Here is a 17,832-nt window from a genome sequence, read left to right as displayed (position 1 = left end):
GTAGGATTCTAAGGAAAGGAGGTAGTCTCTGGGAAGAAGAGGTAGGGCCCCGTGGAGAGGAGGTAGGGTTCTATGAGGCAGAGGTAGGGTTTTGTGGGGAGGAGGTAGGATTCTGGGAGGAGGAGGTAGGGCCCTGGAAGGAGGAGGTAAGGCTCTGAGAGGCGGTAGGGCCTTGGGATTAAACGAGGTAACAGGAGCATGACAACATCCATAGAAATGTGATGGATAGGCAATATTCCACATTGTCTGAACCAGGAGTGGGCTGTGGACAGCCTTCAAAGTAAAAGATCAGGGGGAAGTAGATGGATTTCAAAGAATAAGAAACTGCACTGTTTTATTTCTCAAGTGTCAATAAATCCTGAACTCTGATGTAAGACATTTTGGGAAGATGATGCTGTTTCCTCAGGTCTAGTGTTTTGATACAGCCAAAACTATGTAATTCACATGGGGGAAGAACAGAGTAAAACACAGTAGGAATGTTATTATTCAGCTTGGATCAAGGGCACCAAGAGCCTTTTTGATGGAAGAAAAATACTGTGCAAAGTGATGGGTGCACAAAAACTTTTGATAATGGACAATATAGAGTTACAAAAATATACAAAAATATGTTGTAATTTTTTTAGACATTCTTTGAGTTGGATCTTATAATGCCTGATGCTTTTCAATCTTTTGTCAGGATCAGTGCGGCCAAGACAACCTTCTGACAATAGACGTGTAACCTACAACTCCTACTCCTATTCACAGCCAACAGGTACAAATACACACATACATCCAGAAAAGTATTTTTAGATTTTTTGTCTAAGCAGTTATGTAACATTATATAGCTACCAGTGCACTATTGTCTGTGGTTTATATAATGTTGCATGACTCATAACCATTTGATTTCCCTTAGTCCCCAAAAAGGCTGTAGACAAAACACAACTGTGCAGTCTTTAGCTCCCCTGAGAGAAGTCTGATTTTTAAATGACAGAAGCAGACCTCTAAACATGCACAACACATCAGCCTTGTCTGTTCAGCATGTAAGACTATTTTAAATAGTTTAATCCCCCCTTTCCTCCACAGCTTTTCTGCATTCCCAATTGGATAATTTCTCTCCTCTAGTTTTCCTGGCTTTTAAAACACAGTACTTTTCCTGTGAATGTGCGCACAGGCGTGACGGAGTGGACGTCCTGGTTTAACATCGATCATCCCGGGGGGAACGGAGACTATGAGCGTTTGGAGGCAATCCGCTTCTATTACAGAGAGAGGGTGTGTGCGCGTCCCACCGCCATGGAGGTGCGCACCACAGACTGGGTCTCAGCTGCAGATACTGGAGAAGTGGTGCACTCCAGTCTGGACAAGGGCTTCTGGTGCGTCAACAAGGAGCAGCCCCACGGGAGGATCTGCTCCAACTACCACGTCCGATTCCAATGTCCTCCAGGTAATCTCAATGAGGGGCATTCAGGCTCAGGCTGGCAACGTTCATTAGCAGGACACTATTAGCATACTAAACAATCAAAGTAGTGTTCATTGGTCAGGGCTGCTCCAAGCTCTCAGCATTTGTGAATAACTGGCGAATGTGGAGAAATTCACACATCCAAAGTGTCTGTTTGATTTTCTGCCTCTTTTTGGTTTGTGTTTTTGTGTTAATCGGATCCATTTGCTCAATTTTAGAGACATTTTTTCATAAAATCAAAACAATAGAGCCTTTAGAACAGTGCTGGACAAACAATAATTCATTCTCTACCCCTATATATATATATATATATATATATATATATATATATATATATATATATATATTTTTTTTTTTTTTTTTTTACCTGAAAATACTCATTTGAACTAGTATTGTGACCCATTAGTTAAAACATGCAATCAGAGTAATTTAATGCAGTCATACCACTTATTGCTACATTCTTATTCACAGTTCTGTATTTGTGCGTTCAGTGCAGAGTTACTGGTCTGATTGGAGTGAGTGGGGTCCTTGCTCCACCTCTGTGTGTAACGATGTGGGCATCCAGACCAGACACAGGAAGTGCCTGAGCAGCCAGCCCATGCCCTTGCTGCTGGTGCCCGCCTGTCAGGGGCACCACACGGACAGGCGCGAGTGCTCCACCCCTCCATGCACAGGTAGTACACAGTAGACTTAAGTGTATTCAGAGGTGACAGCATCCACACACAATGTTCAAACCGTTCCATCCAAGCTCAGACAAGTGCCTTTACTGTTGACTCATCCTTAACATTGCCTACAGTCTGTTTGAATGTGCTGAGTGAGTAAGTGGTGACCAGCAGAATCATATGCTTAGGTCAGCAGCCAATTTAGATTGTGTAGACTGGCAGCCTGCCCCAGGGCAGCTGAGGCTACTATGGCAGCTTATCACTACCAAGTGTAAATGAATAATGCATTAAATTACAAAGGCAATTGAGTAAAGAATAAACATCAGCTCATCAGTGCTGCATTGTTAGTAATCCAAACAGGGGCAGTTTGTACTTAATGTAAATTTATACAAACATTTAAGAGCAATTAGGCCTCTTTGTGCCTAACATCACAACATGTGTGCTGCTTTAAGCACCTTCTGCTTTCTTGGGATAATGAGAAAATTATCTCCAGATAATAATTAACAGAGGACTTAAAAATAAAGGCACTCCGTGGGTTTCTATACACCAGCACACCAGGGTGTTTTAATGAAATGTTCCTCTTTCTTCTTTAATTACTGAGCAGATGGGCAATACAGTAAATTGTCCCAACTCCAAACCAAGGCAGTTCATCCTCTCTTCATCTTCATCTCCTCTCTCTGGTTTATTACAACAGAACTGAATATTTCAAATATCTTGTGTGTGTCCCTTCTAAAACCATTACATTGTCTTTGTGTTCAGCCAAGTGGAGTCCATGGGGACGATGGGGAGCATGCTCAGTGTCCTGTGGAGGGGGGCGCCGGGTCAGGAGGAGAACCTGTGTGAAGAACTCACCCACAGTGCAATGTACTGGACGTCCTGCTGAAATGCAGAAGTGTGCAAAGAGCCCATGCCCAGGTACACAGAGAAAAGAGTACTGAAGAAAGGGATTGGAATTGTATTCACACACAAAACCAGCTCTGAATAAGGTTTTAAGACAAAACTCAACTGATCTGTGCCATTTTATAATAGCTGCACTTTGATTATCCTTAATAAAGCACAAACTAAGACTTGATTCACAACAATACAAATTTAAATAACAAATTTATTAAGAATTATTCAGACTTAGTGACTACTTAAATAAGGGGTTAGGGTTAGGAGGAGTTAGGGTATTAGATAAGTAGTTACCTGAGCCTAAATCTTTCTTAATAAACTAACTGTCTTTGTTCATGCTTTACCAAGACAAATTATTATAAATATTTATAAAGGTATTATAAAAGGTCAGAAAATACACATACATTATATATATGTTATATTCATATCTTTGCATCTTCTTTGTCCAAGTCAAATGTCAGATATCGTGCTCAGAGGGGCATCCCAATGAGGACTGCAGTCGCTGTGTGTGTGATGGTCATGTCCTGGATGGAGAGGTCCACAGTGTGACTGGGGTACCAGTGTCTGGAGCCTGGGTGGCCCTGCCCAGTCAGCCCAAAGTCATTCTGGCCCGCACCAACAACAAGGGGCACTTTAAACTACCTGGAGTGTGCTCTTCCAGCCCCACGATGGTCTCTATACGAAAAGAGAAGTTTGCACCAGTAACTGTCCTGTCTACCAGTAACACAACAGGACGGTCGTGGGTCAAAGCTGTGCTCAAAACTGCAGGTTTATCTCTTTTCTTTCTTAAAAATATATAGGATTACTATGTTATATGGTAAACTGGGTTATTTGCACAATGCACATGCAGTCACACGCACATTCGATGCAGGTAAGATTGGAGTGAAGTGTATTGCCCAAGGAAACAACAACAGCATTAACCATATGCAAATAATATGCTCCAAATTGCTCTCAAATCAAATCAGCCTCTGTTTAGTCTAACCCCAACTCAGGCTGATGCCAAGCAAAGCCAGGGTAGACGTATGAAGTTACCAAAGAAATCTATGAATAAATCCGGTTATTCCACCACAAACTCATTTCTAAATGTTTAGTCAAGATGTGTCCTATATCAGTATCATGGTAAAACAATTTTATTTGGAAATTAAGAAACATATTGTTGGCATTGGAGTATCCTTTTTCCCAGAGCCTTAGTAATAATTAGCCAAGAAATATTTCAGTCCTATCCTTGTAACAGGAAATGACAAGACTCAAGCATAAACAGTCCTGTCTATTGTATGACTTTGTGAAAACTATAATTACTATGTGGTTGCACGGAAACTGTATAAAAACATGAAAACCGTTCAAAGGCCAATCCCCCTAACAATCATTTTTTGTTTGCAAAGGGCCAATGCAAAAATAAAATGTGATGTTTGTGAGTTTTATGAGGTCTCTGAATACTGGAGTCCCATTCACAAGCGTGGTCATGACTTTGGCTATTTTTTCCATTTCATCAGAAAAGCCATATATTGTGAAGCACCCAGAGGACAAAGTGCGCTACGAGGGTGGACGGGTGCTGCTGTGCTGCAAGGCCACAGGATCACCAATGCCTGACAAATACTACTGGTGAGAAAAACAACCGTGTTTTAAAGGGCAAATATTACGCTATTTTCTGATTTATGTTATAATGTTGTTTCTTCATCAAAAACATATCTGGAGTTGTGTTTTGTTTCATTCACACATCTTTAACACACACAGCCTGCATATTTAGGCTGAGTCCTTCCCTCAAAAAGGAAACACCCTGCTCCACAGGAAGTGCTCCACTGAGTGTTTAAACTCCATACACCTTCAATAGATCATTTGGTAAAAGGTAAAGGTAATTTGAAAACTGCTTCATGATATTATAAGGTGGAGCAGAGCATTGTGAGCTTTGGAGATGTAGACAGAGTAATAATAAAGGATTACTCAAACATGTGTAAATGAAACAAAACGCAACTCCAGGTTTTTCAGGAGGTAACAACATTCTAACATGGCTTAAAATTCACAAGAATCCATTTTGTGTAATACAGGGCTTTTAATAGTGTCAGAGTCAATATTGAAAAACACCTCTTTCGTCTGGCTCTGTGCACATAAATCTGTGTGTCTATTGAGAGGAGACAGACTATTGAACTCAACATTGCTCTAAATCAAGTAACAAGTCTAAAGGCGTGGTATGATTTTGGCACTGACATATGCAAGTTGTCTTTTACCCAGGGAAATGCACCAAAAGTGATTATATTGTACCCAATGGCAAATCTGTCTGATTTATTTGATTCACTCTCTTTTTCTTGTGCAAAGTTCAGCTTCTGCCATGGGGGCGATATTGAGATTAATTTAACAGAAATATGCACAAGAAACAACAGAATTATTTTTGGTTGAGAGATTTTAAGACAGTGACTCAGACTTTCAGAACTCCTGTTTATGGAATTAAAGCATTTCTTCACTGGCAGCTCCTTTGTTGTTCAGATTCAGTAACCACAACAATGAAACATTTCTGTCAGATGTTGATGCACAATCTTTAAACCAAAAACCACCTCATCTAATGCAGTGGTTGATGTAGCAGATAAAAAAAATAAAAAATAAAATAAAAAAACAACTGTAGAATGGGCAAATGTAAAATCACCTGACTGCTCCAAAATTATGGATTTGTCTCAAAATGAAATGTAAAAGTGACTGTGTACTAGAACATGAGTGCATAGTATTACATATGTTCATCTTGACACATTTAGCTATTTTTGTATCTCTCTGCTTAAAGCAACACCTCAATCTTTAATAAAGACTTTATTTCTTGTCTAGGTACCACAATGGGACTCTACTCGACAGAAAGGTGTACAAGTACGAGGAGGATTTGGTGTTACGAGATCTGAAGCCGGAGCAGTCTGGGCACTATTACTGCAAAACCAGCAGCTCTGCAGGCAGCATCAAGTCCTCGCCTGCCCTCCTCACTGTCATTGGTAAGTGTACACAATCATGGAAAGCAAAGTGTTAAATATTTTTTTTAGAAATATCATGAAGAAATACAATAAGATGACAGGAAAATCAGTCTTCATCAGCAGCAGGAGAAATGATTCATGATGAAAGCGATCAGATTAGCTCAGAATGGTGGTTAGCCTGTGTGACAGTGATGTATTCCATCAAAGTTTTATGATTATTTAAAATCACTATAAAAATAAAATATAAATACATTTTAAACTTCAACTTAACTATAAAAAGCAGCTGCCTTAAAATGAACTTACAGAAATGTCAGCTTTAAGATTGAGCCAACCCATCCACAAACCACATTGATGCATTCATACAATGTCCCAGTGTCCACACTTGGATAGAGAAATCAGAAGTCACTTAATCATTTGCTAAAGGAAAATGAAATTATATATATTACGTACTGAAAGAAAATATTACAGTCTTAGAGCAAGGTTTTATGATGTCGACATTGGTTAGGTCTGTGCCCTTCTAAATAGGGATGCATTATTGTGTGGGATGGCTTGGATACGCCAACTCAATTTCCCCAGAACACCCGGTGCAGAGGTGAAATTTGAGATAGTCAATAAATAATGTGTCTTTTTTGCTTCTAGACAGACAAGAATACATTTCCATGTCTAAATGGGAAAACTATATATTCCACAAATCCTCCAGATGCTGGTTAGCTATGGGACATTAATAAATAAGGCTTTCATGGAAGAGAGCAAACGCTACAAATGAATCGTATGTTGAATATTCAGGGTCTTGTTAGTGTGTTCGTTTTCATTTGTTTTCACAAGTACATTTGTTAATTTTTTTTTTACATTCACCTTTTTTACATTCAAGTACATTTACACAAACAGATGTTTGTTCACAATTGTCACACACAATAAAATGTGTTTTGATTTTGCTTAATATAGGGAAGCACAAGCTAGAGTTATAAAATATTCTGGTTTCGAGCAATTAGTCAAGCATATGAACAGTATAAATTATTTAATGCAATTTGACTATTTTGAATGGATAATCTGTTGTACCTCCAGCTCTTGTGAGGCATAAAATAGAAGGTCAAACCTTAACCTCCTGTTTGTAATTCACAGCCAAAGGGTCACCCGCCTGTAACTCCACCCCTGAGCCACACCTCATCAGGATGCCAGTGGACTGTGTTCAGCCTGGGACAGACTCCATGTTCTTCAACGCCGGCCGCTGCCCTCACAACAAATGTGCTGGATCCTTAGACTATGATCTCCGCTGCAGAGATGGAGCAGGCTTCTGTTGTGCTGTCCAGACTATGGAGACTCGCACCATCGACTGTGGCAGCTACAAACTTCCAATCAAAGCAGTCACCCAGTGCATCTGTCAGAAATGTGTAGAACCCACAGTACTAGTCAGGGGCAGAGTGGTCTCGGCCGACAATAATGAACCTTTAAGATTTGGTCACATCTACATTGGAAAGGAAAGGGTTGGCACTACTGGCTTTCAAGGTGACTTTACATTACAAATTACTCCAGACACACAGAGATTAGTCGTAAACTTTGTTGATCCCAGTCAAAAGTTTATTGACAGTCCAAAAGTTTTCATTTTTGACAAGAAGGGAGGATCCATTTATCATGATGTCAGAGTGATGAGAAAGCAAGAGCCTATTGATCTGAATGCAGGAGAAAGCAATACTATTAACTTAGGAGAAATTAAAGGAGAAGACCCTATAGGCCAGTTAGTTATCCCTGCCAACTCTTTCCACAAGGACAATGGGGAGGTGTATGAAGGCACAGTGAAAGCCAGTGTCACATTTATTGATCCAAGAAACATCACGACAGCAGCTGCCACTCCGGGCGACCTCAACTTTGTCAGTGATGATGGTGACATGCTACCCTTGAGAACTTACGGCATGTTTTCGGTTGATTTCCGAGACGAGAGCAATAAAGACATCCTGGGAGCAGGGGGTGTACAAGTACTTCTCGACACACAACATGTCAAAATGCAAGAGCACATTCCCAAAATGAAACTGTGGTCCTTGAATCCAGAGACAGGAGTTTGGGAGGAAGAGGGAGACTTTTCATATACCACCACTACTTCTGGACGGAACAAGCGAGAGGAACGTACTTTTCTAATTGGCAACATGGAGATCAGGGAACGTAGACTTTTTAATCTGGACGTGCCAGAAAATAGAAGATGCTATGTCAAAGTGAGGGCATATATGAGTGACAAGTTCCTCCAGAGTGAGCAATTGGAAGGGGTTGTGATCAGCCTGATAAACTTGGAGCCAAAACCTGGATTCTCCTCTAACCCTCGGGCATGGGGACGGTTTGATAGTGTCATAACTGGACCTAATGGGGCCTGCTTACCAGCGTTCTGCGATGCACGGACACCTGATGCCTACACTGCATATGTGACAGCCATGATGGGAGGAGAGGAGCTAGAAGCAGCCCCCTCATCTCCGAAAATGAATCCAAACATCATTGGAGTGTCCCAACCTTATCTGGATAAGTTAAACTACCAGCGTACAGACCATGACGATCCTGCACTGAAGAAAACAGCCTTTAAAATCAACCTGGCAAAACCCAACCCAAATAATTTTGATGAGACCAATGGACCAATTTATCCATACCAGAGTATGTTAGCTTGTGAGAATGCACCTTTTGATGCAAATCATTTCAGATTCTTTAGAGTGGAAAAGGACAAGTATGAATACAATGTTGTTCCATTTGAAGAGAATGATCTAACTACTTGGACTGGGGATTACCTATCATGGTGGCCAAATCCTCAGGAGTTCAGAGCTTGCTATATCAAGGTCAGGATTAATGGACAAAAGGAAGTAATGGTCCGATCAAGAAATTTTGGAGGGACACACAGGGAAACTACAGGCAAGCTTTATGGCATTAGAGATATTCGGAGCACCAGGGACATGCGGGAGGCCAACACATCAGCTGCATGTGTTGAATTCAAATGTAGTGGGATGCTGTTTGACCAGGCAGCGGTGGATAGATCTCTCATAACGGTGCTTCCTCAAGGCAACTGCCGAAGAACCCTCACCAACAGTCTCCTGCAAGAGTATCTGATCAAGCACCCACCAACTGCCCCAAACAATGAAACTCATGGATTCACTATGCTAGCCCCTGTGGACCCTCTCGGACACAACTATGGCATCTACACCGTCACAGACCAAAATCCAAGAGTGGCCAAAGAGATTGCTATTGGGCGCTGCTTTGATGGCACTTCAGATGGCTTTTCTAGGGAGATGAAAGCTGATGCAGGAATAGCACTGACTTTCCACTGTCCGGAGAGGAAACTTAACAGAGAGAGTCTGTTCCAGCGATTGCAGACCAATCCAGGCCAAACACTGGCACAGATGGCCCGAGACATGAGGGAGATGGAGGGGGTGCAGGTGCAGAGGTCCCGAGTAGTGGCCTACCCCTCAGAGCAACAGGGCAGGACCCAGAGCCGCAGAGTCACCTCCACAACCCGCAGAAGGATGAATATTCGTGCTTCACAAGGGCAGTAAATACTGTGTTATGGGTACGTTTGCTCATTGACTATATTTTTGTGAGTAAAGATTTTGATTATTGAGTTATGACCTTTCTTTTTTATTGTTCCCAGGTGCCAAATCAAGAGGTATTAATGAAGAGATAATTTAATGAGCATGAACTATTTTTGACAACCACAAACCAAGACTCACCATGTTTAAGACTGGAGTTGAACTCCTATACTTGAATCTTTCTCCAATGGCTTGCGCTTATATATGCAATACAGACAATGCTATTCATGTAGTCATTTTTCTTCACAAAAGGAAAGTATTTTTATTTAATTAAAATTTTTCCCCTTAAGTAAAGTCAGTCCATGACAGTCCATTTACAGATCACAAATCAATACTTCAAAGAACAAATAAGCCAACAACTTTGGAGCCTCTTAATTAGAGAGGTTTTCCCAACAGTCTTGTCCTGAACAACACGCCCAGAGAACTGGGGATGTTTTCGCAAACTTGTTTATTATTGCGCAGTATTACCCTCTGCAACTCAGCCAAACATCGCTCCACATCTCCGCCCAATGTGCCAAGACCAAGACTTTCGCCAACAGGAGCATGATTCACACTTAAAAAGAAATGATTTTCAATATGACATAATTTCCACTCCTCTACACATTCCCAATTAGCAATGTTTCAATTATGTTGCAGAATGCCTCACTTTCTTCAAAACATTTACAGGGACTGTTTCAGAATGTAAATATACTCTTTTCTAGTGCAATAATATTAATTAATATTAATTTGACTGGAAATCTCCTGAACTTTTCCTTAATGGCCAGCCTTTACAGCAGATGAAAGGTACAACTTGTGAATCGTCAAATCAGATTTTTAATGCTTTGTAAGCAACATGAGTGTTAATTTTTATTATTTTAGTTTTTAGCTTAATTTTTTACCTTTTTTTTTTTTTTTTCTAAATATCAACAGTTACCATAAATAACATTCTGGCATATGCTGCTCCATCAGTGTTTCATTAGGTGTATAATATTTTTATGTGTTCCATCCATGGTTCAAGAGCTTCAGCAAAGATATTTTCTGTGCAAAATGTCAAAAAGCATATACATTTTTTTCAGTGCTTATGGCATAATATAGGTCTGAAACCAAATAAGTTTTGTGATGCCACTTGCAGTTGTTTATCTGCAAAAATAGCCACTTTCAGACCCCTGGGAGAAACTCTTCAAGCTGAACTAATCCAAAAGCCAAATGAGGTTGACCATGGTCCATGGAGAGACCACAAGCAGCTGACAAGTAAATATAAGCTTGCAGTTAATTAGAAAATAAATGTCACAATCTCTGGAGTGCTATTAGAAGTGACACAAACATGTTAATTTTGTACCAAGACCGAAGAGAACTGGGTGCAACTTTGCCCCATTGCTTCCTATCCTTTGTACAGTCCAATCAGTACAGCAATATTATCATTTTAAATGTATGCATATGCTTCATTGTTCAGTTCACAAAATCCTTATTTAAGATAAGAGAACCATGCATCCTGGTTTGAGCCCTCTATGGATGGCATTTTTGTTGCACTTTGAAGAACACTTCAGAGAGAAAAAAAGTGACAAGTTCTGACCCCTAAACCATTACCCATAACCCTTTTAATCATGGGCATTCGAATGCATATAATTCAGTTGTCCAGATGAAAATAACATGCCTTCAGGCCTATTGCTTTGAGTGAAAAGGTGATTGAATCCACGTGTAGCATGAGATAAGTCCCATTATGGAAGCAGTGCCATGTGAGGTGAGCTGAGGAGGCTGGACAGCTGTGAAGCAACTGGGAGGAAGTGTACAAGCAAAAACAAGCTTGGGCACTGATGGTTTTAATCAATTTAAGCCATGGTTTGATCAATTATTAAGGTAAAATGTAGGAAAATATTAGTTGGTTGGCGGTCAATCACTGAGTCATGGAGTGAGCGTTTGCACATGGAAGAATGCAGTTTTGCTTTCACAGAAGATTTGGCTCATCATGAAATTATCAGGGGATTTTGAAGGACAAGGTAACAATAACAGTATGAGCAAAGTGTTATGTAATCTTTGCATGGGAAAGAAGTGGGGCTCATTCTGAACAGTTACTCTGTCATCTGGGGAACCTCAAACAAGATTTTGGTGATGCTTGGTTTAATGATTTATGAAGGAGCTCCCAGTCCTTTCAAACAAGGAAAGGGATTTGAAGAGTTAAATGACATGAAATATTTCTCATGTCTTTTTCCTGCATATTTATAACTTCAAGTGTCTATAAACAAATACATAAATGCTGCAGTGAACATCCGACTTGTGAGGATGACATTCCAAGAACATAAGGAACTATTCTCAGAGGAACCTTGTTATGAGTGATTACATTTTGAACTAAAGCCTAAGTGTGTGGTTAGAGATAAATTGTGAAGTCATATATGCAATGAAGCCATTTTGACTGTTTAAAAAAAATCAACTTTGAAATGAAGTAACACATTATAAAATCATTTTAGTCTAAATATGCCAGAAATGTGTTATATTTTCCATCTACAAAAGACACAAGCTTGTGCTCATGACATGTTTTACAAAACTCATTGTGTGTGCATCTTTTGTGCATTCATGTCACTTCAGGAATTAGCCCTGTAAACACCATTTCTGATTCTGTATAGGAAACAATATTCATTCATTACATTCATTAAAACTAGTCTAATGCATTTTCTCATCTGTGCTCTCAGGGAGATAATAACTGCTAACTTATTCAAGAGGTCATTCTTAAACTTCCTGGAGTGTCCACAGAGTTGTATATTTACCACTATGCTCCAGGAAACCACCCTGAACAATTACATAATCTAAATCGGACAACCTTGAAGTAGCCTGGAGTATTGCACATTGATGCCAGTCCTTCTGTTTCTGCCTGAGTTGTGGTTTTGTAAATTGTGTATTGTATGAAAAACTATAATTGTATGGACAAGGTGTGTAAATAAACAAATGACTTGATATAAACTTAAAATTTAGTTTTTGATATTTGTATATTATTGACATAACACATAAAACAGTGGTTGCCATAGAAATGTACAATTCCTCCAAAGCATTCAAAAGTCATAAAATTGACCAATTGTTAACGTGCAGATAAAATAAGAAGGTGAACACAGTTCTGAATAGCCAAATCTATATTTGTAAGATATTTAGTTTGAAAATGCTACAACCCCGTGATTATTACCGTACCTCAGGTGGTGAGTACCATGCCATGCAGTCTTACAGATGTGAGGAGAGTTGCTTTGTCTTAATACTGTAATAAACCTACACAGCAGGGACGGAGACAGACGAGTGTTGAAGCAGCACGTCAGTGACACCACAAGGAGCACCCTCAGTCTCTGCCAGAAAATTAGCTCCAGCTTGAAGGAAGAGAGTGACTGCCTTTTAGACTAAGGGAAAAAGAGTCAGTAAACATAAAAAACCCTCAATGGTGCAGTTCAGGACATGGACTTTCCTGCTTTACTTTATTAACTTATTGGACATGTAACAGGAAAAAATAACTACTGTATACATACCTGAGAAACAAGAAAAGTGACGAGTGGACAACACCCAGAAAGTAAACCAAGTATTTTTCAAACGTTATTTGTGTTATAACATAACTTTTATCCCAAATTGCAACCGAACTGTTGTATTTTTTTTTTTTATTAAACATTAAAAAGACTTGGAAACATTTTGGCACAGTTAGATAATAGCATTAGCCTCATTGCACTGTAATATACATACTTGTAAACATAGGCATATCGACGCAGTTACTGACAACTAAGGTAAGAACACATAATTCATTTCAGAGTGACATATTAGCAAATATTTAATGTCATAAAGAATAATCTACTCTATAAACAGGTACCATACAATACCATTTGTATTGTACTTTTGGACGGTAGGTAAAAAGGATAAATAGAAATCCACTTAAACCAACAACAATGTCAGCTTTCCCTTTGAAAAAAAACAACAAAACTATACTTTTATAACAATACAATATTATAAATATTCGAGACAGTCGGGGCTAGTTAGGAGGTGCATGTTTTTCTCATGGTCAGATTAGGTGACGGTACAGAGACACAGGTGTTTGCGATCCTGGTCCAAGGTTCAATTCTCCGAGTGCTTGGGGTGTTTACATTTTGTCATTGACATCCATTATGTTAACATGACCTCCATGTTATTTTACTTTTAGTGCAATAAGTCACATGCTCTGGCTTGGAGGACTATCATGTCCTCCACAGACAGTCGTGTGACATCATCCTGAGTAATCAAGAGAGGAAATGTTCTGTAGCAGATAAGGCTCAAGAATGCATTGGTTCTTCTAGATTTGTTGGAAAAAAACACAAAAAGTCCATAGCTACAGACATGGTGTTCATCTGGGAGTGCATGTGCAGGTTGAAATGCCACTGGTATTTATCTCCTCTGATCCGCAGGAAAAGGCTGCAAGGAGAGCTCACTGGCGTGCTTCACATACACATTCCCATCCTCAAGCTTCACTTCATACACTTGTTGCTAAAACCATACAACAGACAGAAATGGTTACAGTTCATTATTAGGAACTACACATGCAATGCTTCTTTGTTAAACTGCAACTTGTTAACTGAGAACACGAGAATTGGTAGATGGTAGATACATGCTATACATTTTGTATAATACTAATCTGTACAGTAAAACTATTGTCTCTGACTGGCATTACTATAACTACTTCTACTTACAATAATGTTACAAGAACACGGCACAGATGATAGACCTTTCAAACACTGTATCCTTTTTGCTAGAGAATTTTGTTCTGCATTTCCATTCTTCCCTGCAAAACTAACCTGTAAGGATGTCCCAGATCTGCCGGTCCTGAGATCAAAGTCGTAGTCATGCCAAGGGCAGAACACCTTCAGAGCCCCGTCCGCCTCCTCTATGTCCCCATCACAGAGGGGGCCACCTGAGGACGCAGCATCATCACGTGAGCATAACAGAGGAGGCGAACACTACACATTTGTGTTGCTATGTCATTTTTATTAGCAGTGGTGATGGGATCATGTGTAGCAGCACAGCTGTAGCCTACGTCACGATGTAAGCCGAGGCTAGGCTAACAGTGTTAACATGTCAACTCGTGGCTTTTGCCTTTACCGGAGTGTGCACAGCGAGCATCCATGGCAAAAAACTCCCCTTTGACGTAGAAAAGGCACACGTCTGCGTGGTAGCCGAGAGAGGAGTGCATGAGTCGGCAGTGCTTCTTGGTAAGCTCCGCGGCTGGGCCTATGAGCCTCCATGAACCGCCCCTCGTCTTCTCCTCCTCGTCATCTCCCGAGCCAGAAGCCATAAAGGACGCCGAAAAGAACTGCTTTTCTAATTTGTGCTAGAACAGATTGCCATTTTTCCGACGGTAAAAAGAGAGTAGGCATTTCGCTTTGTGAAAACATTCCATATTAAGTGGCCCGGTTCACTGGACAGAGCGCACGGAGCGGGGCGCTGCACTGGGGCTCTGCACTGTGCGCGACGCCTGCATCCAGCTGCTGCTGGAGCCTCTGCTGGGGGGATGAGGTGCAAATAAACAACTTGCAAAATCTTATAATCGCACGGAAAAACACAGTCCTAACAAAGTCAAATACAGAAATTAAGTAAAAATAAACTTAAAAGTTCATTTAAATAGCGTGCATCTAGGGTAAAAAGATTTGTTAGCTTACTTTAACCTCGCACGTCAGTGCTATTTTCATTGAACAATAGTCTTACAGACTATGTCCTGCTTTGAACTTGATCTGCCCTGAGTTTGCTCTATGGCACTAAGGGCCTAGATGAGCCATTCATAATCATGATCAGTCTTCCTTCAGCTGTTTCACTTAGCGTGTCTGAGCTGCTGGCTGATAATTCTCCAGTGGCCTAACAAAGGCAAAGTTACTGTCCTGATGGGAGTGATGCATAACAGCGGTGCCTTGTCCTGACTTTGGAGCTGCACAATATTTGTAGGCCTATCTCAGTGCAGCAGAGCATAGGTATAAGATGTCCCTCAAGTACAACGCATCATTTCTTCACTTGGAAATAGACACAGCCAATGTAAAGAAAGCAGGGCAATTAATTTTCTGACAGATTTTGTGCTGAACTAAATCAAGCTTAAGTGGATACCCTGAGTCATGACTCTCCTTTGAATTCACAGACTCGGCCTGTTGCACAAGTTGTTTGAACTCAACATCTGAAGTTTTCATTAAGGCCTTGAATCCCTGAGTTTCCTTTGGTCACTTAGGTGGTTATGAAAAGGGTGATACTTGACTTGAACCTGATTTCAGCAGATTTGAAAAGGACAGAGAGCAGGTGTGAGGTGACCCGTAGCTCAGCTCTTACATGGCAAAGAAAGTGAGAAATCCTCTCCTCTGAGAGCTATTAGACAATTGAAATGATTTTTGAAAGAGAGGAAAGAGAAAAAAATGAAATCAAAATGATGTAGTGTGGAAAATATGAATAAGCAGGCAGGAAGGGAACAATAAACAATGCTGAAAATGTGCATAGCAGTCCAAAAGATCACAGGAGTACCACCACTGTCCATAAATCCATTATTGTAACCAATGAACATGGAGGACTTGCATACATGGGGCAAAATGTGTTGTAGAGTGTGTCTGGCCTGGATAAGGTTTTTGACTGAAAGCAGAGCCCATTAACATCCATCACTGTAGTCTCATGTTGTCCACAGCGCAGCAACCACCCTCAAACTCTCCCTACTCATCTGCCAAACGTGGACCCCTGCCAGATCCACACAACATGCTTTTCATTAGCAAAGCAAATGCTCCAGCCAACATGGAGACACCATACCTGTGTGAGGGCTTTAGTGTCTTGTTTCGTGTTAGAGCTATACATGGTGAACTGCAGGCTGCACATGTCCTCTGCCCATTGGCACAGTAATAAAAGTCAACTCAGCACCGCCTGGAATGTGCTTCCGCTTTAAAGGTAAATCCAACATGTGTACGTGCATACAGGCATTGGGTTATTTGTGTTATTGTTTAAATAAATCCACACAAGCCATATGAGATTTGTGTGGGCCCCAATCTAAATGGATTAAGAAAGGATTTTGTTTGGGAGAGTGACTGCCAGATTTAACATGCAAATATTGTCTTAAGACATTTGTTTAACTGAATGTTCCTATAGTAATTTAATTTATTAAAAAAATAGACTTGACAATTCCATGGAATTAAAGGGCCCATATTACACTATTTTGTGATCTATGTTATAATGTTTCCTCCTCAAAGACATACCTGGAGTTGTGTTTTGTCTCCTTCACAAAAATCCTGCATATGTAGGCTGAGTTTTTTTTCTTTTTTGTGCTTTTAAACTCCATGCACCTTCAATAAAATCATGGATAATTTCAGCCCTGGATCTACCATTCTCTACTCAACAAAAGGTAAAATGTAGCTGTTAACTTGAAAACTACCACTTCATGACATCACAAGGTGGAACAGAGCATTTTGAGCTTTGGAGATGTAGACACACTAATAATAAAGAGTTGGTCAAACTTGTGTAAATGAAACAAAACACAATTCCAGGTATGTTTTTGAAGAAATAACTGAGCTTAAAGCTCACAAGAAACCATTTTGTGTAATATAGGACCCGAATTCTTACCTGAATATATATATAACTGAATTCTTACAGCGACTGAATTTATTAAAATATTAGACTTGAGGGCTCCAAGGTATTATGTGATTTATTTGCAGATGTGATGTGCATTATTGACTCAACACTGTATGTAATAAATTATGACATTTATTTAATACAGTGACAACACACCCTTATGGGAATTTTATACAAGACAAATTGGACACATACCTTCCATCATCTCTGATCCAAATCCATCTTTGAAGTTCAGAGGACAGAAGGCAGGCAGGTCCCAAAGCCTGGTCCTCAATGAGTCCCCAAGGCCCAGCTTTGTCCCTCTGTGAAAACGATAAGTAGTTCAGGGGCCAGTTAGGGGCAGTTTCTGCACACTTTATACCAGCGGTGCTGACTTAGCTTCAGGGAAATGTCTATCCAACACATTATGTCCCTAAAGTTCAAAATGCGGACTATGTGGAATGTCTGAAATTGTCCAGATCAAATAGAGCACTCTGAACCACTGCTATATTCAGTTGCTACTGTAATGTAGGCACAACCCAAATGCAGCATTTTAGCATCTGGTTCTATCAAAATCACATTGGGCCACAGCATCCCATTTTTATTAAAGCAAATAAATAACTCCAGAGTGCTGAAAACTGGTAGCGTTATTTATGGACCCATGATGAAAAATGAACAAAATAGGATGACTTATTCAGATTTGCAAAGATTAATGGCATCAAGCACACATTTTATTACAACCTGATGTTTTAAATCTGGCCTATTATGCTAATTACACAAGGTTTCTGAATTTCTGAGTT

General features: G+C 40.1%; 2 protein-coding genes across 2 annotated transcripts; one reads left to right on the top strand and one right to left on the bottom strand.

Moving 5' to 3' along the window:
- The first annotated feature begins 625 nt into the window (after positions 1 to 625).
- On the top strand, positions 626 to 10,251 carry cilp2 (cartilage intermediate layer protein 2). Its single transcript, XM_055164469.1, has 9 exons — positions 626 to 751; positions 1,151 to 1,420; positions 1,927 to 2,109; positions 2,857 to 3,012; positions 3,439 to 3,756; positions 4,482 to 4,590; positions 5,800 to 5,957; positions 7,059 to 9,474; positions 9,556 to 10,251. Exons 1-8 carry the CDS (start codon positions 655 to 657, stop codon positions 9,458 to 9,460), a joined length of 3,693 nt encoding a protein of 1,230 aa, XP_055020444.1. The 5' UTR covers positions 626 to 654; the 3' UTR covers positions 9,461 to 9,474; positions 9,556 to 10,251.
- Positions 10,252 to 13,847: 3,596 nt separating this feature from the next.
- Positions 13,848 to 14,771, bottom strand: si:ch211-212d10.2 (uncharacterized protein LOC557710 homolog). The gene is made up of 3 exons (XM_020940064.2): positions 14,567 to 14,771; positions 14,263 to 14,378; positions 13,848 to 13,954 (listed from the first exon to the last, which is right to left on the bottom strand). The coding sequence occupies exons 1-3, from the start codon at positions 14,757 to 14,759 to the stop codon at positions 13,856 to 13,858; spliced, it is 408 nt and encodes a 135-aa protein (XP_020795723.2). The 5' UTR covers positions 14,760 to 14,771; the 3' UTR covers positions 13,848 to 13,855.
- Between the last annotated feature and the right edge of the window lie 3,061 nt (positions 14,772 to 17,832).

Source organism: Boleophthalmus pectinirostris, unplaced genomic scaffold (assembly GCF_026225935.1).
Source record: "Boleophthalmus pectinirostris isolate CB_2022bp ecotype Guang Dong unplaced genomic scaffold, ASM2622593v1 HiC_scaffold_7, whole genome shotgun sequence".
NCBI classification, from domain to species: domain Eukaryota; kingdom Metazoa; phylum Chordata; class Actinopteri; order Gobiiformes; family Gobiidae; genus Boleophthalmus; species Boleophthalmus pectinirostris.
Note: the sequence above shows the minus strand (reverse complement) of the source record. Positions and strands in the feature narration are given on the sequence as shown.

Coding starts and splice junctions, on each gene's coding strand:
- cilp2 (XM_055164469.1), top strand. CDS start 655: ATGCTTTTCAATCTTTTGTCAGGATCAGTGCGGCCAAGACAACCTTCT. Junction 752..1,150: donor CTCCTATTCACAGCCAACAG/GTACAAATACAC, acceptor ATGTGCGCACAG/GCGTGACGGAGTGGACGTCC. Junction 5,958..7,058: donor TGCCCTCCTCACTGTCATTG/GTAAGTGTACAC, acceptor TGTAATTCACAG/CCAAAGGGTCACCCGCCTGT.
- si:ch211-212d10.2 (XM_020940064.2), bottom strand. CDS start 14,759: ATGGCTTCTGGCTCGGGAGATGACGAGGAGGAGAAGACGAGGGGCGGT. Junction 14,379..14,566: donor TGCTCGCTGTGCACACTCCG/GTAAAGGCAAAA, acceptor CTGCGTCCTCAG/GTGGCCCCCTCTGTGATGGG. Junction 13,955..14,262: donor GATCTGGGACATCCTTACAG/GTTAGTTTTGCA, acceptor GTATGGTTTTAG/CAACAAGTGTATGAAGTGAA.